This window comes from Nannospalax galili, unplaced genomic scaffold (genome assembly GCF_000622305.1).
Source record: "Nannospalax galili isolate Female #2095 unplaced genomic scaffold, S.galili_v1.0 scaffold879, whole genome shotgun sequence".
NCBI classification, from domain to species: Eukaryota; Metazoa; Chordata; class Mammalia; order Rodentia; family Spalacidae; genus Nannospalax; species Nannospalax galili.
Window position 1 is genome coordinate 4,242,968 of NW_008346261.1, and position 27,949 is coordinate 4,270,916.

Below are 27,949 nucleotides of genomic sequence, written 5' to 3' on the forward strand. Positions count from 1 at the left end.
AGAGTAGCATGAAGAGTACATGTTAGAGTACATGAAGTTGGAAGGAAAAAAGTGATGGGGAGATATGGGAGGAGTTGGAGGGGAGGGAGTGGGTGTGGATTTGATCAAAACACCCTATATGCATGTATGAAATTCTCAACAAATTTTTTAAAGTTAAAAAAATAATAAAAATAAATGATGTAATTTTAAAAGGTAAAAAATGGGAAGGTGAACTGATGAAGGTGAGTTTGGTCCAGCCCCACTGAAAGCTACTAACAATCACCTGACGGTGTAGGTACTGGTACTGGGAACTCCTCACTCCCAGACAAACCAGAATGCTGTTTATCCTAACTGCAGGAGTATAAATGCAAATGGGAGTGACCTTGTGGAAAATAAGTGTGTATGATATATTTAAAAATACTAAAAATGGGTTGGAGAGATGGCTCAACAGTTAAGAGTACTGGTTGCTCTTACAGGGGACCTGGGTTCAGTTTCCAGCACCCACGTAACAGTTAATGATGACTTCTAACTCCAGTTCCAAGGGATCTGATGCCCCCTTTTGGCCTCTGTAGGCAATGCACACAGGGTGCATTTACTTACATGCAGGCAAAACATCCATATACATAAAATAAAAATTTTAAAACAGCTAAAAAAAAATACTCAAAAGGCATACCAACATTGTCTCAGAGTGCCTTAAAAATGATCGTACATTCTATTATTTATTTTCCAAGCATTCTCCTAGGGCTACATGTTTTCATAAAACAGTGCAGGAGATCATCACCAACAGAGTTAATGTGGGATTACTGTTGCAAGTAGGGGAGGAAAGATGATTCAAAAGCAAGAAACTCCATCAAACTGTGCCTTTTAGATTTCGCCTCACAGCCTAAGCATGGTGATTGGCCCCAGTCCCTGCTTTTGCCCGCCCCAAATCCCAGAGCAACAAGCTGAGAAGTCTCCTTGCATGAACCTGCCCCAGCCCAGGAAGATGGGCGTGCCCTGAGCAGGGAGACAGATAATTACCTACTGCTGACACCAGGATGAGGAATAATGCTGCTAACCAGCTCACCTCCTAATAGCCCTATCGGTGGCAATCTATTGCATTGTCTTATGAAAACCTGCTGCCTGTTCCTAGGCAACCTGATCAACGAAAATTTCAGGTTTATACAATTTTCATTTAGGGAACATAAAGGTTAACTAACTGTAATAGAAGTGTTTTAAACAAACCCACCTACTCCTCTTGCACTGAGCAGTGCTGGCAGCTGGTTTAATTCTACTGTCTTTGCTGGTGGCATTTTGGCAGTACCGACAACAGGAGCTCTGTCAACCACCCGCCCTGTCACTGTGAGTGGTCTCTGAGGCCAGAGGCCATGGCATGTGTACCCTCTGGGGGGGGGGGTTGACTGTCTGGGGCATTTGAGAGACAGGGAGAGACAGTGGACACAGCGGGGAGCTTGCCCTGGCTCTGTGGTACAGGATTCTAGAAAGAATTCACAGGACCAGAGGGTTGCTCGAACAGCTCCCCTTCTTTTGGAGATTCGGGCTGCTTAATTCAGTGATGTTGAGGAACTCAATGTGAAGGCCAGTGGTAGGGGAGTCAATGGTAAACAAGGTGAGCCCGTGCTTCTGAGAGCTTTCATTCCACTGAGAGAGAAGCAGCTGCCACTGTCGTGTTCACCAAGGATATATGCAAGTGCGCAATGAACTACACCACTTTTAGGCTTAGACTCAGGTCATTTGGCCATGTACCATGTTCCAGATATCAACTACTGGACAACTGTCCCTAAACAATGACTTTATGTAAGCACAGATCACCTTTTTCATGACTTTGAGTTGACAGGGCATAGGCAAGCTTGTGTCTTATGACCTATGGTCAGAGAAAGCCTTGACTGGTTTGGGGTCTGAGACTGCTGCATGAACATTCCAAGTAACTCTGCAGAAGTTGTCAGGCTTCTAACCCAGCCTTGGGACTCATACCATGTAACTTCCATCACATTCCACTGTCCAGCTTAGAGCCAGTGTGGGAAGACAGGACACAAAGTGTGAACATTTTTGGAGATAACCACCACATGAAATCACTGACAGGTGGAGGAAAGGCCAGGAAGCATTCCTAGCATCCTGGTGTCTGGCAGGCTAGGTTCTTGGGGAAGTGGACACTGAGGTCTGCTGATACCACGGGGCAGTGGAAGAGCATACAAGCTCCCTTCTTTTTGCAGACACACAGGCATGTGTGGCTACCCATGGCCATCAGAAACAAGGGAGAGGTGGTTCTCCTGGTGACCAGGCTTCATTTGTTTGTGCACCAACTAGTAGGACCCCCATATGTAGTGAGTATTCCCACCACCCACACATAGAAGAGTACCCTCCCAAAGTGCTTACCCCATGGAGGCCTTGAGGGTAGATCTGGAGGAAGGTGCATCTTCTGTTTTGCTGATTCTCTCCTATCAACTCTTGTCACAAAAGGCTGCTATTGCCACTGTTTGAAGGGCAGTTGCCTTGGGGTGTGTGGAAGGGAGCAGGCATTTCATGTGGCTTTATGCTTAAAAGAAGCCTCAGAGGCCACTTGTGACTAATGTCTCACTCCAGAAAGACCAGACCTCTACTTTTTTTTAGCAGATCAAACCCCACAGTCAGCAAAGCCACAAAACAACTCCATGCCCAGGGCCAAAGTCAGGGATATGTCTCACACTCCATTTCATCCCCCAACAACCATTTATACAGAATTTGCTTCGAAATTACATTCTTTTTAATATGTTGCTCAACTAGATAAACTGGTCTTGGAGAGTGTAAGGCTTCCCAAGATTGTGGCTTTAGAACAAAAACCTAATGGAAGCCTCTTTACCCCTGGGTCAATCAAGGCCGTAACAGGCTCCTATGAACATATGTCAAAGGCCTATTGTGAGCCTATGGGGTCATTACATATCCATGCATCTTGGGGTGGGAGAGAGACTCATCCCACTGGTATCCATGGTAACTTAGAAAAGTTTGTTGTATCTTTCATCCTCCTTTCCTCTTCTTTTCTTTCCTTTTTTTTGGTGTTGGGGATCAAACCCAGGGCCTTGTGCATGCTAGGCAAGTGCTCTTCCATTGAGCTACATCCTCAGCCCTATTGTTTCTAACTCTTAATTCAGACATAATTTCAAACTTACAGAAAAGTCACAAAGACAGCATGAAGAACAGTGGTGGTCCTTTTACCCACAATGCATCCCTGCATCTTCTGTCACTTATGCCTTACCATTGGCAAACACTTCTTGCCTGCATCTGGAGGGGTCAGGGTATGTACATGTTTCTCATTTGAGAACACTGCATACAAGGGGTTGGGATGTAGCTCAGTGGCTGAGCACCTGCATTATACATGGCTCTGTGTTTGATCCCCAGCACTGCAAGAGAGGAAAATCCTAAAAACTTCTGTGTGACAGTAAGCTGCATACTTTGTGGGTTTTATGTTCTAGACATGAGGGCATTCTAGTAACCAGAACAGTTACCAATCTCAGTATGGATATGGCACTTCAATCCAGCTTTCATATTCCTTTTTGCCAATGGGTTCAATGATTCCCCTTTATAGCAACACAAGGATATCCTTTTAGGATCTTGCTACATTACCTATGTAGCTAGGTTGCCCTTGAACTCAGTATCTTCCTGTCTTGGCATCCTGAGCAGCTGGGACTACAGGCATGTACCATTATTCCTTGCACACACCATGTTCTAGAACAGGAAACTGAATCCCAGACTTCAGACAGCTAGCCAGTGCTACAGGGCTGGGATTTCAACACAGGTGTACTTACAGCCATAGCCCCTGTCAGGGTCAGGGGGCACTGGGAAGTCCTTGTGGAGGAAAGCTCATAGCTGGGTGTCTTTGCAGAGAGCTGAAAAGGCTTTTGTTTTCTCTGCTCCCTACACAAACCCTCCCAGTCAGTATGCAGCCCTGGGGCCAGAAGGAAACCTAAGTGATGTACCTGTGGCCTGGATGTACTGTGTGGAACAAGGGGGCTCTGTCTGGCCTGAAGGGACCAGTGTGTGCAAACAGATCTCATGTTAGAAACTATTCACTTCTCAAGGGAGTGAGAGTCGTGTTTCAAGGATAAAATCCTCTAGTGTGCAGACACTGACCTTGACTGTCTAGCTGTCTGGCTGGTGGGAAGGGGAAGGGAACAGAGAGCTCAAGGGAGAATGCCCTGCAGTTTCTGTTTCGGTACTTGTCTTTGTACCCAAGAGGCCTGCCTAGGCCCTGACCCAGGATCAGCTTGGTCTCTTCCCCAGTCAAGCTGTAGTTCCTCTCTAGCCAGTTCTAGAGGATTCCAGGTGAACTGTGTCCATCTGATGCCCCAAGCTGACTACTTCCAATGGCCTCAGAGAAGGGGAGAGGAGGCAAAAATGTAAAGACTCAGTTTTTTTTTTTTTTAAGCCAGAATCTGACAGCCACACAGATGTCTCCAAGGGCAGGAGAAGGCTAGCAACCTCCAGAAAACCCCCGAGCTCCTACCCATGCAGCTACTGCCTTCCTCCTAGCCTCTGCCTTTCTGGGGACCCCGTGGAAAGCAAGATGCTTTGCAGGGTTGCGGTAGGTTCATATGGAAGACTCAGAGGAGATCTGGTGGCTAAGTACCGGACAGGTCACCTGTATGTGGTCTTGTCTGATTTAACTACACACAGGTCCTTGTGGACACGGAAGCCATGTGGTGATATGAGGGGACAACTGCGGTACAGACAGCAATGGGCATGCCAGCATGGGAGGTGATGAAGACCAGCTGTGCCATCTGCCTTGAGGACATATGCTGGTCATAAATGGCCTGGACCCATGGGTGGAAACCACCAGAATCCGGTGGGACTTACACAGACATGATGTGTAAGATGCTTTCATAGCTCATATAACATACCCACACAATGGTTATCAAGCAGAGTGTGCGGCACATGAAGGTCTCAGACAATGCCCCCTATTCTCAATCATTTCACTGCACTGGACTCCATTTCCTTGGTGGGACAAACTAACTGGCCCCCTTGCAATTGACCCCTTCATTGATAAAGAAACTGAGCCTTGCCGGGCGTGGTGTCGCACGCCTTTAGTCCCAGCACTTGGGAGGCAGAGGCAGGCGGATCTCTGTGAGTTCGAGGCCAGCTTGGTCTACATCGTGAGTTCGAGGCCAGCTGGGGCTACAGGGAGATCCCTCAAAAAAAAAAAAGAAAGAAAGAAACTGAGGCTTTGAGAGGAAACTCGTCCATATCACAGAGCACAGCCAGGACCCAACAGCAGAGCTCCCAAATTCAAACCCCAGCTCCCTCCTCTGGGTCCTGGCCTCTCAGCCCCTCCCCAGCCCTTGAGAGCTATTTCTTCCACAAAGTCATTCCTGACTTCAGCTTCCAAAATTAATTTCCTTAACACTTACAGAATTAATTTCATCCACTGTTTCCTAGCTTGGTGTTTTATTAAAATCAGCGATGGCAAAGCGAAGTAGGTCATAAACCAATAATATTAAGCACTGAGCATTTACCAGGCAGGATCAGCTATGGACACAGAGTGGAATACAGGGGGTTGTGGCTTTGGAGCTATCCAGAGTCTGAGCAGTGGGTGGTGAGGTGCGGGCTTCCGATGCTGCCTGAGAAATGCACCCCAATAATTGCACCCTGTTCCCAGGGAAGGATGGGCCTCATGTGACACGCAGCAGTCTCAACTAGAGCTTTGCACTGACTCTGGTCTACATGCTGGCTCTGGGTGCTGAGAGCTGCTGACCAATTTCTCTGCCTCTCATCTGTTAGGCAAAGTGCCCACTCCATAGGAATGCTGTAGAGAGACAATCCCACAAACTACTTTCTCGGGGAGAAGAGGGAGTCACATCTTACACCCTGGTCCACCCAGAGTCTTTCAAGGATTAGATAAAGCCAATTCATACTTGTGCTCACTTTACCCCCAAGAGAGAAAGCAGCTGCCCCTCCCACATGCACGGCTCAGCCATGTTCCTACCCCCCCCCCGCCAGCCAGGTAATCCCCAGATCCCTGCATTCATCAGCAAGGTGTGCTAGGGGGCTGGCAGGCTGCACTATTTGAAGAAAAAGCTGATGGTGACAGCACCAGCTGCACTGTCTTTGCCGGCACCTGCAAGGACATTTCAAAGTGAAGAGGAAGCGTAGCGCCTCTGTAGGTGTCCAAATCTTATCATAAGACAGCGTGGGTAACCACCCCAGTCCAGGGTGGGCTTCACTTAACCATGTAGTAGAGACAATAGGAAAAGAAGTTACTTTAGTACCAGCCTGAAACTCCTGGGATGTGGGGTGGGACAGCTTTAAGAAGAGGTCAAGTGAAGGACCAGGCCTGAAGGGAGAGCCTCTTCTAGTGGCTTCTGCATGTTCCCCTCTCAAGAATTTATACCCTGTGGGTTGGTGGGGGCCATGCCAGCTCAGCATGTGTGGAAAAGCACAGAGGTTCAGCATCCAGTTCTCCTCCCTTCTTCTTCTATTGACTTGGCTAGAGGATGAATGAAGGGCAAACAGGCCAGAACTCCTGGACTGAGTGGCTACTTCCCTGCAGGCCAAATTACTTCTGCCTAGAGAGCACATGGCGCACATTTCCCACAGACCGCCCTGACTTGCCCCTCCACCTCTCCTCCCCAGGTCTCCTCCAACACACAAATCACTTGGCTCCCATTAGCAGAGCCTATACACAAACAGGCGTGTGCACACATGCGTGTGTGATGCGTGGGGCACGGGATCTCTTCCTCCCCCACATAAACACGGGATTCATTTATTAAATGCTTCTCTGCCATTTCTTTTTTAGCCTTCATCCTGCTTGTTTAATATTGTATTTGACATTCTCATTTTATAAATGGTAACAGAAGCAGAATGGAAGGCTAAAATTAGCTTACGAGCGAGAATGATGCTACAAATAGGATCCTGAACACAGAAGCCCAGTTAATTCCACTCACCGGCCACCCCCACTTTTTGGGCTGGTTCCCTACTGAGCTTCATTTCAGTCTTTGGGGATGAGGACGATGCCTGAGGGAGGGGATAAGAACCTTGTCAACAGGCATTCTGCCAGGAGCAGAGCACAGATACCCACCCTAGGCTCTGGGAGTCTCTCGGGGCAGCTTGGCCTAGCACTATGGTCTTGAATCTGAGAGGCCAACTTGGGTCTCTCTTTTTGTTCTGCTGTACCTTGCTCCTCTGGGCCCTTAGTTTAAGGGCCTGGTCCTCTAAGTGTTCTCTGAGCTGAAGAGGCCAAGCCAGAGACCACGACCACACCAAGCTTTGCTCTTGGAAGTGGGTTTTCTGGAATCTCCCCAAAGGATGATTCAGCTGAAGGGTCTGACTCAGCTTTTCTAGGACCTAAAAAATCCCATCTCAGGATTCAGCTGCTCTGTTAGAGCCTGTGTGCCTCCTCTAACCGGTGTCCGTGCCCCCCCCCCCCCCCCCCGTCGACTCAGGACCCAGTACTGCCTGGTCTTGCAGCCTTCTTCCCTGAGGAGCTTATATTTATTTAGTAAAAATGAGTGTGAGGATGATGATGATGACATTAAAAAAAGATGATCAATCACTCTGATGGAGCATGGCATGGCCTGGCTCTGTTACAAACCCTGTAAGAGTCCCCAGACTCAGTCCTCTTTGTGGTAGTCACCACTATGCCCCTTTCTACAGGAGGAGGAGGCAAGCACAGATGTTACCTTGCCCAAAGCCACACAGCAAGTAGTGGTACTGCTCTGCACGGCGCTGTGTGGTGTTCAGCAGGGAGTTTGTGGAGCCCTCTGCCAGGAAAGCCTGTGAGGTGAACAGCACTGCCCTCTGACTTTTCCGTCATCCTTCCCCTGCTCATGGCTGGGTGCTCTCTCATGAAGGAAGGCACTACTGCAGGCTACCAGGTCCCAGCGTCTGTGGAGGGCACCCTCTCTTCTCTGCTTCACAAAGCACTCTTCTATAGTGAGCCTGACTGATCATCTCCTTCCTCAAGGTCCTAGAGACAAACAGCACCCACACTAGACCAGTTTAGGCCTCAGTTGCAAAGGATGATCAGTGGGCTAAATCCAGTTGGTGCCATCCTGTTTGTGTAAATTAGGTTTTATTTGAACACAGCCACACCCGGTCATTTACATGCTTTCTGTGGCTCTGTTTGGCTACAAAGGCAGAGCTGAAAAGCTGTGACAGAGACCGTATGGTCCTTCAAGCCTTAAATCTTTACTATCTGGCCCTTTAGAAAGCTTGGCTCCTGGCTTAGGTAAAATGGAGGGCACCTGCTGTCACCAGGTGTCACCACTTGCTGCTTTTGGGTGGGCAGCCCTCCAGATTATAAATGTGACCACAGAGCAGTAAAGGTTTCTGGGGCCAGGAATTGAACTAGGGCTTCCTTGGGTCACAGAACAATCAGTGGTGTGTCAGGGCTTAAGCTCAGGTTCTAAAGCTCTCAGTGTCTCTAAATGACCCAGCGGGTCCTGACCTGGGGACAAGGACATGTGAACATCACCCAGGAGGATCTGTTCTCCCAAGATGGTCAGAACAGAAAGGCACAGTAAAGAAGATATCTGGACTCTGAGAATTTCCTGGGGCTAGCTGGTCTCTCTCAGTTGAGAAAGACTGAGGGGTAGTACTAAGGGCACTAGCAGGGGCATCTGGGTATCAGGCCAAACTAGGCCTGTCTCATCCCCACTCCATATCCCCTTATTCCCATGGGCTTTTCCTCTGCCATTGGTTGAATGATTTATGGCCCACAGCGTCCCATGGTCCATGGTGTCCATCATTAGCACAGATCCTCCACTGGAGCTTAAGCTTTAAATCTCTCCTGAATGGGGAGGGCTGGGAGGACCCTGTTCCCACAGGCTGCCCACTGAGGGCATGGGACCACCTGCTGATCATCCAGGACCAGACCTCCTTTCATTCCAAGGCTGTACCCACACCTTTCTTAGCAGAGTTCTCTAAAGTGTGACTGCCTTAAAGAAATAAGAAAAAAGACTCTAAAGTCAGGCATAGTGGCACACACTCAGGAGGCAGAGGTAGAGGCAGAAGGACCTCTGTGAGATGGAGGCTGCCTGGTCTACATAGCAACTGGGGCTACAGGCAGACCCTATCTCAAAAAGCTAAAATAAAACAAAACCAACCAGCCAACCAACCGGACTCTAAACTCTAATCACCAGATACATAAATCAGATGTGTTTTTCCATCTTTCATCTCCTTCTCTCTCTCCCTCCTTCCCATTTTTTCTTTATTGTGGTACTGGCTCAGTGGGTAAAGATGCTTGCTACCAAGCCTGATGATCTAAGGTCAATCCCTGGGACCCACATGTGGATGGAGAGAGCAGACTTCTCCAAGCTGTCCTCTGACTGCCGCACATAGCACATGCCCACACAGACACAAATAAATAAGCAATGTTTTTTTTAAAAGCTGAAAAGTTTTAAAAAAAAAACAAAAAAATACAACAACAACAACAACAACAACAAAAATCTCAGCTCTACCACTTGTGACTGTCCCACCATGCAAGTCCCTCCTTTGCTCCAAGCTTGGGTGGCAGGAAGCTCACTTAGCATGCTGCAAGGAAGGCAGGTGGTGTCTGGCTACAAAGCACGGCACCTGGGAACACCAATTCCGTGCGTTGAACAAGGTCTAAGAGAAGGCTCTACCAGACACTTTCCACACACTACCCTTTGCTCTAACCCAACGAAGGTGCCTACTCCCTGGCATCATTTTGAGATGGGGGCTGCGCCAGGCCTCTGAGGAGCCCAGGAGCTGGCTTTGTGTCAATTCTCACTTCCCTCCTTGCAGCTGCCTGGCGTGTGAGGAGGCTGCTTGTGAGGAGGCTGCTCGCAGGTTGGGCTCTGGCGGCTAATCAAGCAAGTGTCCCTGCTGCTCCGGCTTCTTCAATCAGGGGCATGCCGCCATGGGAGGCGTTATTAGCTGCACCCGGCTGGGGCTTGGGGAGTGGCCAGAGGGGAGGGTCATGAGGACACTCCAAGCCTGAACTGTGTTTACTGACAGGCACATATGCATTTGTCCCAGCTGGAGCCAAATCTCAGCTCTCCTGAGTTGGGCCCTAAGCTTGGGTGGTGGCCAGCTCCCCACCACATCCATGGTTCATGGAAAAGGCTTGGATCCATGGCTGATTAGCAACCCTAAACCCAAATCTGGTCTTCCTTCCTAGCTGGGAATCTGGCCTTCAAGTGAGCTAGTCTACTCTGACCTTCTAGGCGATTAAGAAACCACATGGGCCACAATATGGGAGAAGGAAAGGATGTTCATCGGCCACAGGAGGCCTTATAACCCAGTAAGACCATCATCATAGTCCCTTCCGGCCCAGAGAGGGACAGCCTCACAGTACAACCACAAGCTCCTGAGTATAGCTTTCTGATGCTGAATTCTAAGGGTTACCACTTGATGACTGTGTGTTCTTGAGCAAGCTGCCTCATCTCTGCCTTGCCTGTCTGTAAAATGGGGATTATGGTTTGATTTTGCCTATACCAGAGGGAGTGTGATAATCAAATCAGGCAAAATTCATGAAGCAAGGGTCTAGCAACTGAAATATGGGCACCCTAAAATTTTAGCTACTTTGTGACCTATGTTAGAAGGTGCCATGTGGGGTCTTTTTGGCCAAACTCCTACCCTACCCTAGAGATAACCTCCTCACGGTAAGGCTACCTGGGGAACACCATAGCCCTCCACCTGCTCTGGCTCCCTGATGCTCAAGGGCCTTCAGGGTTTTTTGCTTTGTTTTGTTTTTGAGACAAGATCTCACTGTGTAGCTCTGACTGGCCTGGAACTTGCTATGTAGACCAGGCTGGCCTTGAATTCACAGAGATCTGCCTGCCTCTGTCTCTTGAGTGCTAAATTAAAGGCATGTGCCTAGCATGGGCCCTCCATTTTTAAAACACCCATGAGATTCATCAACCAAATTAGACAGAAATGGCTCTTTACCAACTAAATTAGACAGAAAACTGCTCTGGGGCATGTGCCTCATAGTCACATGGTTGGTCCCTCACTGATTCCTTTACTTATTTCCTAAGTATTAATAAAGTCTGATGAGTACCAGGCAAAGGCCATTGACCAGAGATCCTGGATTCAAGTCCTAACTCTGTGACTCAGTGTTGAGACCTATCTTGATCTTTGGATATAAGAAAGTGGTTGCTTCAGGCACCCATGCTGGGGGGGGGGGGGGCAATGGCAAAGGTCAAAGGAGATTGGCCTTTCCAGGTTCACAGCACAATCAGCGTAGCAAACTCTCCTATGTCCATTCTAGCAGGGGTTTGGGCTCCTTCTTAGAGGTCTTCCGGTTTTCCATGGGTCCCTCATTCAAATTCTGTCCATAGCATGGTTTAAATGCATTTCCTTTCATTGTGAATTCAAAAGTAACCCTGGCTGCAGGCTCCTCTATCATAACCCCCTCTAAATTCCACCCTTCTTTAAAGCCGGGGGAGGTGGCTGGAGGAAGAACTGTCAAGACAGTAAAGTCTGAGCCCTGTGGCAAGCAGTGTGCAAAGCCCTTTGCTCGTGGTGGTAAACTTGGCCTCCAACAACCCAGGGAAGCGACACCATTGGCTCTGCTTGCCAGAGCTCAGTGACCTCCCCTGGCCCCCTTACGGGACCTCTGAATTCCTCCCCAGGGTATGACTGGCTGGGAATTTGTACTAATACTCCAAAGCCTGGACTCTGAACTACTCTGTCCCCATGTCTTCCCTTCTCTGTCCACTTCCATTTTTGCTGATTTCTTATAGTATAAGTACCAGCCCCAGATGAAAGGAAAACAGGCACTCTTACAGCAGAGTCAGTTCCATCTGGCTGAAGAGTGGAAAGGCCTGCAAAATAGCCACCAGCCTCTCTGGCTTCCAGCCAGCTCATGGCTCCTCTTTCTGGAGCTGACACTCAACACTTCCTGATCCCCCGATCCCCGAGTCCTCTGAGGGATAGAGTCACCTCAAGCTCAGACAAGAGCCTTTACAGCTTATTAGGCAGCCAGAAAGCTCAAAACTTATGTTCCTTTACTATGTGGCACTATGTGGGTAGCCCTTGGGGCTGATTCTGGGCCTCAGTTTCCCTACTGAGATAGAGAGGAGGATAAAGTCCTTCCCAGCCCGTATCTTAGGTTCATTTCAAAGTCTGCCAATAATGATATTCAGATTCATTTCTTGCCTGCTTTGGGCCTTTCTCAATGAACTGTTAAGATACCCAGGAAGGGTATCTGCCTGTACCCTTTGCTGACTCTACCACTCCCTGCTGCTCAGCAAGCTCTGGCGAGGATAAACAATGTATCTGTATACAGGTGTAAATTCTCCACCTCTCTAGCTTTAAAATAGCAAGTAGTAACCTATGGAGGGTGTGTGTGTGGGGGGTACCAATGAGAGGGAGATGCATCTGGAGGGCACAAAGCCCACAAAGAAACCCATGCTGCTCTTCTACACTTATCTCCCCCATACAATTTAATGCCTGTGCAGATGCCGCCAACATACACTATGCAAAGAAAGAGTATTTTCATTTCAGATGCATATGATGGCTAGGAACAATATGAACAATATTATTTTAGTGCCCTGGGAAAAAATTAGCAAGTCAAATATTGAATCAGGCCCATAGCACCACATGCTAAGCAGATTGCTTTGATCTTATCCACACTAAAAGCTCTATTATTGAATTTAAAGTTGGTGAACACATATCAGACCAATATACAATGCATATCTGAATGCATGTTTCAGAAGCAAGGAATGTTTTGACAAAAGAGAGAAAATATCAAAGTCACAGCTGTGATCGAAACACACATTTGTCCGCCCTTTTCTCTCAGGGCTAGAGGCTTTGCTGGCCAACCAAAATGTTTGTGCTCTGGGGGACCTGCAGATGGTTCCAGAAATGCCTGCTGAGCTTCCTTTTTTTTTTTTTTTTTTTTTTTTTTTTTTGTTTTTTTTTTTCTGGAACCAACAAAGAAGGGGTCTGTCACCCCCCACTCAGCTTGAGAGATGAGGAGAGATGGCCGAAAGAGCAGGCACATACTGCACAGGGCATGGCGCCCTCTGGCGGCTGCTTCTATGGGTGACGACCTAGGCTCCCCAGAATTCTAAAATGGCACTTCCCTCCTCCTGAGGCTTCCCTGACAAAGAAAAGGGACTTCAAAAAGCCAAGGGGAGGGAAAGAGGCAGTGGATTATAAAGGCAGAAAGACAAACAGCTTGGCAAGCCTTTTACCTAGGATCTGCCCTTCAAAGGCCTCCCATCAAAAGCATATCTGAATCCAGGGGCATGGCAAACTGGGGCCCATGGGGCCACATCCTGCATGTCCTTGACCCTTTTTGTAAGTTCCAATATTTAAATATTTTAAAAAATTTATGTGTATGAGTGTGCCTACCTGTACGTAAATGTACCATGTTGTGTAATACCCAAAGAAGCCAGAGGATGTCAGATCCCCTAGAACTGGAGTTACAGACAGTTGCTAGCCATCATGTGGGTGCTGGGAACTGAATCCAGGTCCTCAGCCAGTGCTCTCAACCACTGAGCCACCTCTCCAGCCCCTTATTTATTTATTTTTACATTTTTTAAATGGTTAGAAAATGAGAGGGCTGAAAGTATAGCAAAATATAGAGTACTTGCTTGGCACGCTAGAGTCCACAGGGGGAGGGGAGGGGAGGGATGGTTAAGACCTGTGAGACTTACATGAAATTCATATATGTATAGTCTATTGATACTTCTGCATTACAACACAGAGCAGTTGCAACTGTCAGCTGAATCACTCCTAAGGCTGGTAATACTATTTGTCCTTTTATTTTTATTAACTTTGGCTTTGTGTATGTGTGTGCAGTTGTTTCTGTGTGCGTGCGTGCATATGCATAGGCCAGGAGACTACCTCTGGCAGTCTTCCTCAGTGGCTGCCCACCTCTTCTTTTCTTTGAGAGTTTCTCATTGATCTGGAACTCACCAACTAGAGTAGGCTGGCTGGCCAGTGATCCCTAGAGACCCTCCAGGGTCCATCTCCCCAGTGCTGGACTTCCAAGCATCCTTACCATGCCTAGCTTTTTAAATACAGCTTCTAGAGATTAAACTTAGGTCCTCATGCTTACAAGCAAGCACTTCACCAGCTGAGCTATCTCCCCAGGTTATTTTTGGCTTTTTGAGGCCGGGTCTCACTATATATCCCTGGCTGGCCTGGAATTCACTATGTAGACCACCAGGCTGGCCTGGACCTTGTGACAATCCTTCTGCCTCAGTCTCCTGAGTACAAGTGCTGGGACTACAGGTCTGCATCACCACACTCAGCTAGTCTTTATAAAAAGAATCTGTTGGCTGCTGTTTTACACAACTGCTACTGTTCACAAGGCTCAACTCTCACAGCTGGTCCTCATACCTAATCCTGCTCACTCACTGCATGCATAACAGAGACCGCAGCCATCCACAAGACAGGGGTGTACACACAGGGAAAGGGGTGCCCCAATGCAGGGCAATCCCTCCAGACTTACCATTTTATTATTGATTTCATGGAAATGAATCTCACAGACTTTCTCTACAACGTCTTCATTCTCAAAAGTGACAAAGCCAAACCCTAAAGGGAAAAGAGAAAAAAGAGAAAATAGGAAGGGTGAGTTTGGTTTCTGTCGGCCAGCCAGCAGGCAGCACAGGCTCCAGATGGAAATGTGGGTGGGTGGGGCCTGGAGGTCCAGGAAGTAATTCCAATTTGTACCCAGCACCCTTCCAACAGTGAGGTAACATTCATGATCTCACCCACATGCATCCAGCACTGTGTGGCTTTCCTCTACCCTGAAGCAAACTCAGCTGTTTGCAATCACTACAGGGCTACATTGGTTCTTTCTGCAAGCTGTGATGGCCAGCCCTTGGGTTGGCCTCCATGTGGAGGCGGTTATTTGTCCTTTTCTTCCTGAATTACTTCCTCTAATACCTCATCAGGACATCCTGAGGCCTGGAAGAAACTATTAAAAGTTGTAGGCCTCTGTTCTGCGTGGGCATCCTTTTTCTACTGCTGCTTCAAAAGCACTGTGGATTTGGGGCAGTTTAAGACTGTCTGATGCCTGCTGTCAGCCCGTCAGCTATCCACTGTATTTACTCGGCTGGAGACCAGCTTTACTAGAGAAGCTGCACTGAAGAATTTTGGCAGGCGACCGCCGCTCAGCATCCTGCGTGCCTCTCTCCACTCTCCTGCCCCTTCCTTTCTTCTCTTCTCACCCCCAACAGCGTTTCCAGCATCCGTCCCCATCTGTGACCCCACTCAGTAAGCACCACACTACCACATGCATGGAACACAGCTGCAGTGTTGGTACGACACTGATTAGGTGGGGTCCTGGGTTCCAATCTAGCCAAGGCAGCTCTTGTAACCTGGGCAGCTGCCTCTCCTCTCTGGACCTCACATTTCTCATGTACAAATGAAAGTGGTGCAACTGGACACTAGGTCACTCGGATGACTTCCTAGATCAGGACTCCCAGAGCTGTCACTGACTGACTATTTTGTCTCCCCAATCCTCACCTGCCAGATTCAGATGTTGAAATCTACCTCCTAGTGCCATGATGTTAGAAAAGGAGGTCTCTGGGAGGTGAAGTTGGTCATGAGGATGGAACCCTTGTGACTGAAATTGGTGCCCTTATAAAAAGGCATGATCCCTTTTCTCTCTCCTGCCCAAAATGAGCCCTCACTAAAACCAACCACACTGGTACACTGACCACTGGCTTCTGGCTTCCAGAACTATGATAGACTTCTGTTGTTTACAAGCTATGCACTTTTGTGACAACAGTCTCAACCAAGGCACTCTTTGCCCCAAAGATACAAATGTGGCTGAATACAATGCTGAACACTTCAGACTAATGCGTAAGATACAGATGTGCCCCTTTCCAGCTTCTGTGTCTGCTTTGGTACCCAGCCACCCAAGTGGAGGGAGAATCTTTAGGGTCACTCCGAGCTCATAAATCCACCTATACCACCACCTTCTAAGGAATACCAGAGAGCAGGGAGCTGACACACAGAGCTTAAATATCACAGCTCCTGCTGCAGGTTCTAGAAGATTCTTCAAGAAAGGAAGGCCATTCCCTGCATTCAAACAACTTACAATAAAAGAGAGGACAAGGAACACCACACAAATGCAACCATGGTCTTCAGAATGTGTCATTTGTTTCTGTGTACCAAATACTGAGCTGATGTCCCCAGTATACATAGTTAAGCCCATTATAAACACGAGGCAGATGTCAGGCATGCCTCAAGGAGAACACGCTGGTCTGTTGAAGGGGCCCAAAACTGGCAAGTTTCCCCAGTGTCACTGGGTAAAAGTTGGGTTGTCAATAACCTGAGGTCTGAAGCAGTCATCACACGTCATGTTTGATATGAAGTCCAACCAAACAGCTCCTAGCCCCTTACCAGGCTTGGATCCACTGCTCCCTTCCCCAGTCATGCTCCTGGACAGAAAGCTACAAGACTTTCTGGTTCCTTCTCTTTGGGTGTCACCATCTTCTCAGCCCTTAATCCCACTTGCCACTGAAGAGATGGAGGAGAGACACATCAAAAGCACCTCTCTCTGGACTTTCGAGGGTCTGATGTTTGCTCCCTTACTTCTTCAAACACTTTTGACTTCCCAAGGATACTGTGCTCATCCTCCTGTGTTTCAGGAAGCCCAGGTTGGGAGATGCCTTCAAACCATCAGGCTAAACTTCCCATGAAGGTACTCTATACCCAGCATAAGCAGGGACCTGTATCTCTTTGGTTAATCATCTTTTTCCTGCCCACTATCCTAGAACTCAGATCCCACTTGGCCGTACAAGAAGGGATGATGACCCATCACTCTTCCAAACACCCCCAGGGACAGAAGGGGCAACAAGGATGCAGGGAAGGAAGGGACCAGCACGGACCTCAAACTAGTTGTGCTGGACTAGGGTAGGGATTGGGGCCTTGTTCTCAACAGGTCTCTGGGACGAAACAGCACCTCTAACACAGTATGTGTTGAGCAGATGATGGAATGAGCCATTTCTGTGCCTCTGGGATCTGAGCATCTTGCTAGTCTGCCTCCTGACTGATCTGGCTCTTCTTTCTGCATGCACTGCTCCTACCTGTGTCCTGTGATAGTCACTCTCTATGGTTGATCTAAGGACTTGTCATGGAGAGCCTCTACCTGGGATAGACCCTGCCCCTCCCTCATGTCCCTTGCCTCCAGCCTGTGGACCACAGCTGCCTGTGAAGATAAACTCTCCAGCCTAGTTCTAAACCTCAGTACCTTGCAAATAAAACAAGTCCAAGTGAACTAGTTGTTTTTCTTGTTCTTTTTAAAAACGCTACTGCTAATTAGAATGATTACAGTGGGTTGAATAGTAGCCCTCCAAATATATACCTACAACCTGACCTCTGGAACCCAATAATGTAATCTTATTTGGAAAAAGTGGTTCTGCAAATAAGATTAAGGATCCCAGATTTAGGGAGGGCTCCAAGTCCTATGACAGGTGTCCTCATAAGACAAAGGAGATTGAGATGAAGAGAAAAGACCACAGGGAGGCACAGGCAGGCACAGAACAAGGGATGTGTCCACAACAAGGAGTCACTGGATACCAAAAGAGGCAGGAAAAGACTGTCACTTATGCTGGCTGTGGTGTTGCACACCTTTAGTCCCGGCATTTGAGAGGCAGAGGCAGGTGGATCTCTGTGAGTTCCAGGTCAGCCTGGTCTACACAGCAAGTTCCAGGCCACCAGCTGGGGCTACAGGGAGACACTGTTTCAAAAAGACCGAAAAAAAAAAAAAAAGACTGTCACAACTCCGGAGCAAGCAGTCCCAGCCTTTTGCTCTGTGAGAACTGACTGCTACTGTTTTCAGCCCCCAAATTTGCGGTAATTTGTCATGGCAGTCACAGGATACTCATACAGTGAAGGTGACAGGCTTCTGCGTCTCCACAGAGTGGGGCTACACACATCCTGTAGCCAGGCTGCTGGCTCCCCAATTATGCCACTCTAGACAGAAGGCAGGAGAGTGTGGGTAAATGAGCAAAACCCACATCAGCTGTCAGGATGGACAGGGAAGCCAGTGCCACTCCAGAGACACAGGGCAGCCTGATTTGGAGCCTCCTTGGGCCAGCATATACACTTGACTGTGGATCAGAGGCAAGGGCGAAGCTCTATCTCTTCAGCCACCCAACTCCTTCTTGGTCCCCCATGGAAATCACTGCTTCAACTCCAGGTCCCTACCACCAAGGAGCTGTGCTGAGCCACCAAGCAGACAGGAGGAAAGTGGCCAGCTAAGAGTTAAAATGCGGGTGGCTGGAGCTGGAGGGATGGCTCAGTGGTCACAAGCATTGGCTCCTTTTGCTAAGGATCCAGGATTTGATTCCCAGCACATACATGGCAGCTAACGACCATCCCTAACTCCAGTTCCAGGGGATCTAATGCCTTCTTCTGATCTCCTTGGGCATTGCGTGACACAGGTGCACTTACATACATGCAGACAACACACTCATATAAAAATATTAATCTGCAAATAAAAATAATAAATAAAATATTGCTTTAAATGCAGGTAGCTGCAAGGGAGCCAAAGGCAGGCTCTTAGCATCATCCAGACTCTGACTCTGACACTGTCCCTGCTGGTCTGCTTCCCTAACCCCACAGTACCCAAAACATACAGATCACAAAAGTGATTCTTCCTGATTAAAGGAGATAGCCTGGACTTTGAGCCTCAGCACCTTGAATGCATAACAGCTCAGCGGTGTCAAGACTCATTTGTAGCATTCTAAGGCTCTATATCGCTTCAACACCCCTGTCTGTTTGGGCCCAACAGAGAAAACAAACTTGATTATGTCTAAAATATTTATTTATTCCATTTGGGGAAGCAAAGAAGCAATAAAACACTTAATTATCAATAAGTGTTATTCCTCAACATATAATCATTTTTATCTCACAGGTGCATTATCATTTCCAATCAATTAGTACTCAGTGGTAAACAACCCCTCTCCCCAAATAAATTGAACTGAGGATCTAAGGACCAAAATAATGGGATTGGGAATTTGGGAGGGAAGTGTAATGAGTGGCGAAACCCTCTTTTGGCATTTTATTTTTCTCTTTTCACATAAAGTTTTAATGATGGTAAAATATATGCAACATAAAATTTTCTATCGTAAGCATTTTTTAGGGCACAGCCCAGTGGTATGAAGGACACTGACACTATGACACTATGAAGCCCTCACCACTTCCCATCTCCAGAACTTTTTCATCATTCCAAACTGATGCTTATACTCATTAAATGGCAGCTTCTTTTCCTGGTCCTCCAGCCCTAGGGAACTTCTACTTTATTGTCTCTGTAAGTACAACCACACAGCACTTCTCTTTTTGTGTCTGCTTAGTGCACTCAGCCTCAGGTGGTCATATGATAACTAGGGATACCTCTTTCCCCTAGTTGGAATGTTCCTAGCTTATATGGGCTACAATGGATCTGGCAAAGCAACTGTCTGGTGACCCCGAATTGAGAAGGTCTGAGGCTCTCCTGGGGCCCATCACAAGAGGAATGGTACACATGACAGAATAGCGGGGCTGGAAAGGCTCCATAGGCCCTGGGTTTGCCCCAAGAAAGACATAATTCAGAAGACTGATTGGTTCCAAGGGGATAAAAATAACTAGGCTGTTGTTCTAAAAGGAACAACTTGTTTCCGATTATTGATGGCTACATGGGGCCAGTCACTGCACTACACCCTGACTTCGTGGAATCCGTCTGAGCTGCCAACCCCTGAACATCTCTAGACATTAGGTGTTGGGCAATGGCTAAGGCGACAGTGGGCCTGCTTTTATTCCCCAATGTGAATATGAACTTCACTAGGGCAGGAAGTCATTTTCCACCAGCCAGGGACTGGGCTCTCTTGGTTATAGCTCATACCTGGCATTCAAAGTGGTTACTTACAATCAGTCTACACTCTGTATAATAATGTTAAAAAGCATAAGCCTGGAGCTGGGAACAGGCCTCAGTGTATAGAATGCTTTCAAGGTCCAGGGTTTGATCCCTAGGACCGTCAGAAATTCTAACAAAGCACGATAAGCTTATCTGTGCTTGCTGGGAGCCCTTTTCCAGCTAGTCTGTGCCATGCCCACCTGGGGGAGGAAGGGTCCTTCTCACTCTGCAGATGAAGAATCAAAACCTGGGTGGGACCCCATGTCCGCTGCAGTGCACTTCCCTCCTATCACGGCGGGACAGTTTAAATTTCGTCTGCAACCTGGGCAAGAGCCCCTCATCACAGAATCCCTGCAGGAGGCCAAGGAGAAAGGATAGAAAGGCAGGGCAGCTACATACCTGCTTCTCCTCATATGGCCAATTTGGATTTCTCAAACAGAAAGGCATGTGAGGGGCAGTGAGGGTTTTTAGAGGACAACCAAGAAGACTTTGACATGGAAAATCAACACAAGTATCTCCTAAGCCATTCAACACCAGGACAGGTACAAGGTGAGGAACTTCTCTGACTCCATCCGAACTCTAATCACAGGTTTTCCTGAAGTGAGGATGGGTTACCAAGTGGAATACACCTGTGCTCACTTCCCTGGTCTTACAAAAAACAAAGAACAGAACAGGCATCCTCACCTATACTATACACAGGACAGCCTCCAGGCTCAACACAGTGTTCGACTACACAGACTTTCGGTCCAGCAACCAGCTGAGATAGGAGCTGGCTATCATCCTCCCTGATGGTCACCAAACAGGCCTTTCTTCCTCCCTGGTATGTCCCCTTCAGGGTGGTGTCGCAGTCCCTCTATCATGGCATCCTTCATGCACCTGCTTCCTCATTTACACCAGGAGTTGGCAGCTGGTTGCTGTAAACTATAATAAAATGCCTTTCCCCCAAAATGAAGGAATGTGAGCGGACATGCCAGACATCATGGTATTAAAGCCGTGTCAATTAATTTCTCCCTCTGCTTGATAAACGAGCCCCATTCCATCTCTTAATAATGAGGAGAGAAACAAGAAAAGTTGACACTTAGTTTAATTTATTTTCTCAACTTGCCTGGTCATATTTCTTTCTGCCTTGCAGAGCCGGCTGGGGCTGTGGGGAATTACAAGTGGCTGGCTCACAGGCGAGGCAGAGATCGGTGTGAGTCGACTCAAGTCTCCCTTATTCCCTCACACCACTTAATCAGGAGGGGAGAGGGACTTAGCAAGCCAGCTCACACCTGCGCCTCTCCAGCCACCTCTGGGGGCTGGGAGGAGAAGGGGGGCGCGATCTCAGGTGTGCATGGAGCCAGATAGCAGAAAGAGAACTATCAGATTTCCAATCTAGTTCCATGGGACTGCACAAGACTGAATTCCCTAAATTGATATTAAGCAATGTGGGTGGTATTTGCCAGAAGGGAGCTAGTTTCTCAACTGGAAAGGTGCTTTTCTTTCCTATGCAACTGGAGGATGCTCAGGTCAACATCTGACCTTGAAATTCGAAGATAAACCTCAGAAATCAGGTGGTAACTGTGAGCCAGCCAGTCTGTGGTGAAAATTTAGTTACAAGTCATTTTTGCATTGCAGCCATCATAAGCTCAGGATTATGTGCAGACACTCCTGGACCATGAACTGGCTTGGGAGTGGATGGATGCTCACTCTGCCTCTAAGGAAGTGTTCTGGGTGCAGTTCTCTCCAGACTCTCCAATGGAGGAAGACTCCTAATGACATCACTGTGGTGTGGCTTAGGCACCTGCAAGTTTACCCAGGTAATTACCCAGGTAATTCAGGTGCCCACACATGCCTGACTCTGCCCTATGATTTTCAATTCCAGATGAGCAAAGCAGAGATCATTTCATTTAAGAGAACCTAGAACTTTCTGTAGGAAAGAGAATTTTCAGGATTCCTCTCTCATGAACCAGTCCCTCCTAGTTTCTGGATGCCAAGCAATAAAGGACTATTTTGTGTGTGTATGTGTGTAGGAGGGTGTAGCAGTGTGGGTGTGTGCATATGTATGTGTGGGTAGGCATGTATGTATGTATGTGGAGGCCAGAGGTTGTTGGTGTTGGGTGTCTTCAGCTCTCAACCTTTATCTTCTGAGATAGTCTCTCAGTGAATTGGAAGCTTATTGGTTTGGCTAGGCTTAGTGGCCAATGAGCTTCAGGGATCCCCCATCTATATCACTCCCAACCCCAGCTGATGTTAGAGGCATGCGTCACTATGCCCAGTATTTTATGTGGGTGTTAGGGAGCTGAACTCAGATCTTCATGCTTACACAGCAGGCACTTAAGTCCCTAGTCCTCAAGCTATTTTGTGTATGTTGTATGCAGGTGTGTGTGTGTGTGTGTGTGTGTGTGTGTATGTGTGTGCATGCATACATGTGAATGTGAGTGTGTATGGGCCTGTACATATGCATATGTGGAAGCCACAGTGAGACACGAGGTTATCTTCTTCCTCTATCAATCTCTGCCTTCTTGCCTTGAGACAGGATTTCTCACTGAACCAGAAGCTTACTCGTTTGGCTAGATGGACTGGGGGAGATCAAGCTCTTGGGATCACCTGTTGCCACCCCACGCCCAATGCTGGGGTTACAGGCACTCTAGGCATACCTGGCTTTTTACATGGGTGTTGGGGATTCAAACTCAAGTCCTTAAATGAACTCTTACTAACTAAACCAACCCCTCCAGCCCCCAAGCTAGTTTTAAGCTTTGGATACCACAGGCAGGTCAGGAGATCAGGGGCAATGGCAAGGCTGCTTCCTTCCGGGTTCACAAGAAAAGAGTTCCCAGGTTGTCCTTGCACAAGCTTGTAATCTCAGCTACCCAGGAGGTTAAGGCAGGAGGATTCCAAATTCAAGGTCTGTGTTGGTTACAGAGGGAGCTCAAAGCCAGCCTAGTTAACTTGATGAGACCATCTCAAGATTTTAAGGAGTGGGCTATAGTTCTAAGTACTGCAAAAAACACACGAAACCAATTCATACTAAAATGTAAAGGTAGACAATGCTTCTGCCCCAGAGATACTTCTGTTTACTTAAGCAACTAAGGTCTACTTTAGAATTTCAAAATTCTGGACACTAGGAGATGTGTTTTCTTTTTTTAAACTGATACGGGCATCCACTTGGGCCTATGAAATTAATTACATAGGTGTAATGGAGCCTCGTACATTATAAGAGTAAGAACAGAGAAGTAGGGGCCCTCAAAAGTCACCCAGGAAGAAGGAAGCAGGGTGGGGGAAGGCAAGGATTAGAAGAGGCAGGAGAGTGGGAGAGACCTTGAAATGGCCCCAAACCATTTTTCTGAGAGGGCTGCCATGAATACTGATGGGGCGATTTGAAAGTGCCTGCGGCTGCAGGGAAGGGTACCTCATCCCAGACTCTTGTTAACGAACAGAGAGAAGGCACCTGTGGTCCAGGCCAGACAACCCCAACCTCATTTAATTCCAAGTGCGCTCCATAGCAGTGATTCTGTGAATGACACTTGTCAGGGCAGCAGATTAGTTCGCAAACCTATTTTTTGTGCGTGGTGTTCCATCTTGGTCGGGGAAAATAGTCAGTTCTTGGCGAGAGAGACACATATTACTGCTGTTAAGTGCCAATATAAACTCTGGGACGTGGTGGTAAATTCACCAAATTAAATCGCTAGACAACTGGCTCAGATCAGAACCCCGGCAGAAGGTGCCAGGGCTTCTGCATGCACCCAGCAGGGGTGGAAGGAGCTGAGGTCTCCGGTGCAGCTGCAGCAGGGGCAGGAGGCCACACTGTCTTGCCTTGGCATCTGTTCAGGGGAACTGCAGTGCCTGGGGCGGTTTAGGCAGGCTCCATAAGGCAGGAGTAGGCCTTCCAGGCATGGAGGAGAAGGCATGGGCTGGAAGCCTTTCTCTATAGGAGAGTGTCTGGGTGGATATACCAGCCACGCCCCCAAAGAATGGGGTTTACATGTCACCTTTCCAGAGAGTCATCTTCCAGCCTCAACTAGGCACTGAGTAACCTGGCTAAGGGGGATTCTGTCTACTTAATGGCCCTTAATAAGGTGAGATGGAAAAAGACTTAAGACTTCAGAGCCTGGCAGATATCAGCTAAATCAATGTTTGCCAGTGTGACTCCAACCAAGCAAGTTGTTCAAGCACTGTGACCCTTAGAATTTTCCTCTGGGAGGCAGAAATACCAAAACCCACCTTACTACTCAGGAGGATTGCTTAAAACCACTCTCTGTGAGGGGTTAAGTCACTCCCACCCACCAAATTCTATCTCGAATATACCTACCCTCTCCTTGCCCCAAGTCTCTCATTGAAATTCACTTGACCTGTGCTTCAGGGGAGAAGGAGATGGTTAGGGCACTTTACCAGCTATCACAGTAGGAGCAAGATTCAGGACTGGGAGAGGTACAAGAAGTCACAGAGTAAATTCCCAAGCCACTTTGGGAGGTAAGAGGTCCTATTGTGTGTATGGATTCAGGAAAAAAAAAGTCATCCACTAATCTTTGAGCGGCACACCCTGAATTGGCCAAGCTGGGTGAAGCCACATTGGCCTACACGCTCAACCTCTCCAGCAGCCACCTTGACATGTCTACTCCTCCCTCTGACATGCTCTGAAGAACAGTTACTGACCACAGATAAGGCTCCAAACTCCATAAAAACCTACTACTTGAGGGCAGTTTTGTAGCTGTCACAAATTATGCAGTATTTATGGTGAAGTATGGTTTCAAACAGTGCCAACGGACAGAGTCCTAGCCGAACACTTGCCACACCCTCCAAACCCTCCACACCCCTGCCCAGAATTGGGCACACCCCTGACCCTGGCTGCTGGAGTCTGTGGGCAGGCAGATGCCCACTGGGTACCTCTGAGAGGTGGTCTGCATGAGCTACCAGACTTATTCACCATGGGGTGGGTCTGGCCTATTTTTCTGATTGTTAAGGAGCATCTGAAAGCCAGATCTCTGAGAAGCAGAGACCTGCAGTTCAGCTTGGGTAACAGTTCTGCTAGAGGGAACAGAGAGATGCTCCCCAGCTTTGGGGCTAGGGACAAAAATGCACAGGGTACTGGGCAGGGGTGGCAATCTAACTGCTGGTTGCTACTCAGTTTCCCCTCCCCCCAGCACCAGTATTAGCACCACCTAGGATTGGGCTGCAAATGCAGAGTCCTGGGCCCACCCTAGACCCCACTGAACAGGAATCTGCATGGCAACAAGCTCCCCAGGTGATTTTCATGCAAATTAAAATCAAAGAAGCAATGGTCTGGAAGAGTGGCTCTCAACAGTGATTCATACATCAGAATCACTTAGGAAATAAATTTGAATACGAGGCTGAGGTCCAGGTCCCATTCTCAAAATTGAGGTGGGTCTGGGGTAGCACCCCAGTGTCTGTGTGCTTCAGAATTTGCACATGCGACTGAGATGCCCAAGGGTAAAGAACCTAGAAGGAAAACAATGTCCTTCCGTTCTTCTAAAAACAAACTTCATTAAAGTTTCTGTACATTTTTTGAAACAGGAGTCTCAGTATGTTGCTCAGGATGGCTTCCAGCTTCTGGGCTCAAGCAATCTTCCTGCCTTAGTCTCTCAAGTGGCTGGAACCACAGGTGCACACCAACCCTGCTTCACTGACCGGTACTAGTCAGAGAGACCTAAGGCAGTGGTTTGTAATCGATGAAGCAGGACCAGAGAGATAGCTCCAAGGGCAAAGGTGCTTGTAGCCAAGCCTGAATGATCTGAGTTCGATCCTTGGAACCCACACAGTGGAAGGAGAAAACTGATACCTGCTAGTCATTCTTTGATTCCTACAAATGCCCCATGACACACCTGTACATGCTTAACATAAATGAATAAATAAATAAATCGATGATGTTTCAGAAAGAGGAAAAGCAGGCTATAAGACTGTAGCAAACACAGCTGGTAGGCATCTTGTGCTGCTCACATGAGACAGAAGACAGATGTGGAGATCATGAGACTGGCTTTAAGTTACTGCCTGCTGCCCTGAGTGCATTAGAAATAGCACTAAAATCGAGGTACACACTGGCAACAGGAGGTCGCCCACCTTTAGCAAGACGTCCTTCCAGTTGTACTGCACACTACACTACGCTCTGATGAGCTGGGACAGCCAGCAGCCAGGCAAGCCAGCAGAGCCTGCTCTGTCTGCACCAGAAGCTGGCACGAAGGAGGAAACACTCTGAAAAACCAATGTTGGGAAAATATTGCCATTGTTATGTGATTTTGTTGCTAAAAATGATGGAACTGGGTCATCTACAGATGCTCTTGTGTCTGCATACTTTGAAAACTCAGAAACAGAACTGGAACGACTTTCTTTTTTTTCTTTTTCTTTTTAAATGAGACATTTCAGTGGATTTTGAACCCATTTGTTAAAAATATAAAAATGCAACACTTGATTAGTTTGTGTGAAGAACTGACTGACATCAGGGAAGATGGAAATTTACAAGCTGAATTTCAACAGAATCCTTTGCATAATTGGAGGATGGGATTGAAAAATTAGTACCATGATTTAGTTAGCACAGTGAACGTGCTTCTTCCTCTGGGATCTGTGCGTTTTGAGAGAGGTGTGTTAGTCAGTTATGCCGGGCTGAGAGCCCAGAACCACAAGAAACAAGACAATTCATGCTTGCTGCTGGATCCCAAAGGGTTAAGTCAAGACACTTTCAAAGAGCAGCATATTCTATCATTGTCCTCACCAAAAATATGACTTTAATTATTAATAAATGAAATTCTAACTATGGCTCATTGCAAATGTATCCTATTAAATCCCTACTTTGGTAGGCTCATAATATATGAGATGTATTAAGGAACTAGTACATATATATGGAAAATTAAATAAGATATACTAGAGATGCACGATTCTTTGTTTACCTTTTTTAATGTGTGTTTGCTTATATGTATGTATGTGCCTGCTGCCTGTGGAGGCCAGAAGAGGATGTTGGATCCCTTGGAATTAGTTACAGATAGCTATGAGCCGCCATATGGGTGCTGAGACCTGAATCCAGTCCTCTGCAAGAACAACAAGCTTTCTTAACCACTAGGCCATCTCTCTAGCCCCTCTTTTATCTGCAGTTAAAACAGTTTGGAGATTCCTGTTGTGAAAGACATTGGGGCCATACATCATGGGCTTGGCTCTGAGGTCATCTGGAATCATACAGACTTATAAATGCCGGGAACAGGGTGGATGTAGGTGTTTGAGTGACTGCCAGTTTGTATGGACCCCTCCTCATGACCAAAGAGGAGCCTTTGGGTGAGATACTCATGGGAGTTAAGAACCAGTTCATCTCAGAAGATTCTGGGCCCTCTGAGTCAAGCAGCACCAAGTGCTCAGGTTATCTGGGGGTACCACTTTTGTGAGTGAGCGTCCCCCCCGACCCTGCACATCAACCACAATCATACCTGAATTCTGATTTGCAGTAAATTTTTCATAGCATCATATCTTCATTAAAATTTTATTCTATTAGCATTCTGAATCCAAACCACTAAGTACATAATTGCTAAAACATGTGTTAAGCGCTGACTTACGAAATGCCGGCTTTATCATATTGTTAATTAACAGAAAGTAGGATTAATACATTCACAGATCATTAGAAGCATTCGGTTCAATTTCACCAGCTCTTCCGTGGGTGGGGGTAGTTGTCTGTGGGCATCCCTGAGATTCACAGCAAGGGCAGAAGTGTTCTCTGGACCTCATCAACAGCCTGCACTGATTGTAAGTACACCAAGGAGAAAGCCGGGAGATGGTGACTCTGATCTGTTCTTCCTAAAGGAAATGGTTCTAAGAGCTGACTCAAAAAGGCCTGTGAAGGAATGGAATGGTGGGAAGAGAAAGCAACACTTTCTCAAGGAAGGGCAACGAGATGTTGTAGACTGGGAAAGCTGGAGTCTTGGATTTGAGAATGTGCTAGAAATCTAGTAGCACTGTGTGATTTGGGTTAAGCCATTAACCTCCCTGACCCTGCTTCTCCACCTGTGAAATAGGAATCAAGATGCCGACCTCACAGGGCTGGCACAAGGATTAAACGAGATAATGTGAGCTCCTGTTATGCTTGTGAGAGGCTGTCGCTCTTTTATAAGGATTCTGCAACCAATTTTGCTTGAATAAGTGGCCAATGGCTGAGACTTGCAAACATCTTGGCTTGGAGATGTAGAACACTTGGTAGAG

At 47.4% G+C, this 27,949-nt stretch overlaps 1 protein-coding gene across 4 annotated transcripts in view; it reads right to left on the reverse strand.

Moving 5' to 3' along the window:
• Msi2 (musashi RNA binding protein 2) overlaps positions 1–27,949 on the reverse strand; it is a 383,451-nt gene that overhangs the window by 58,395 nt on the left and 297,107 nt on the right. For all 4 annotated transcript variants that reach the window (XM_008842718.2, XM_029568072.1, XM_017800505.1 and 1 more), the window contains exon 8: positions 14,378–14,460. In XM_008842718.2, coding sequence (XP_008840940.1) covers positions 14,378–14,460 — 83 coding nt within the window. The remainder of the gene's footprint in view (positions 1–14,377; positions 14,461–27,949) is intronic.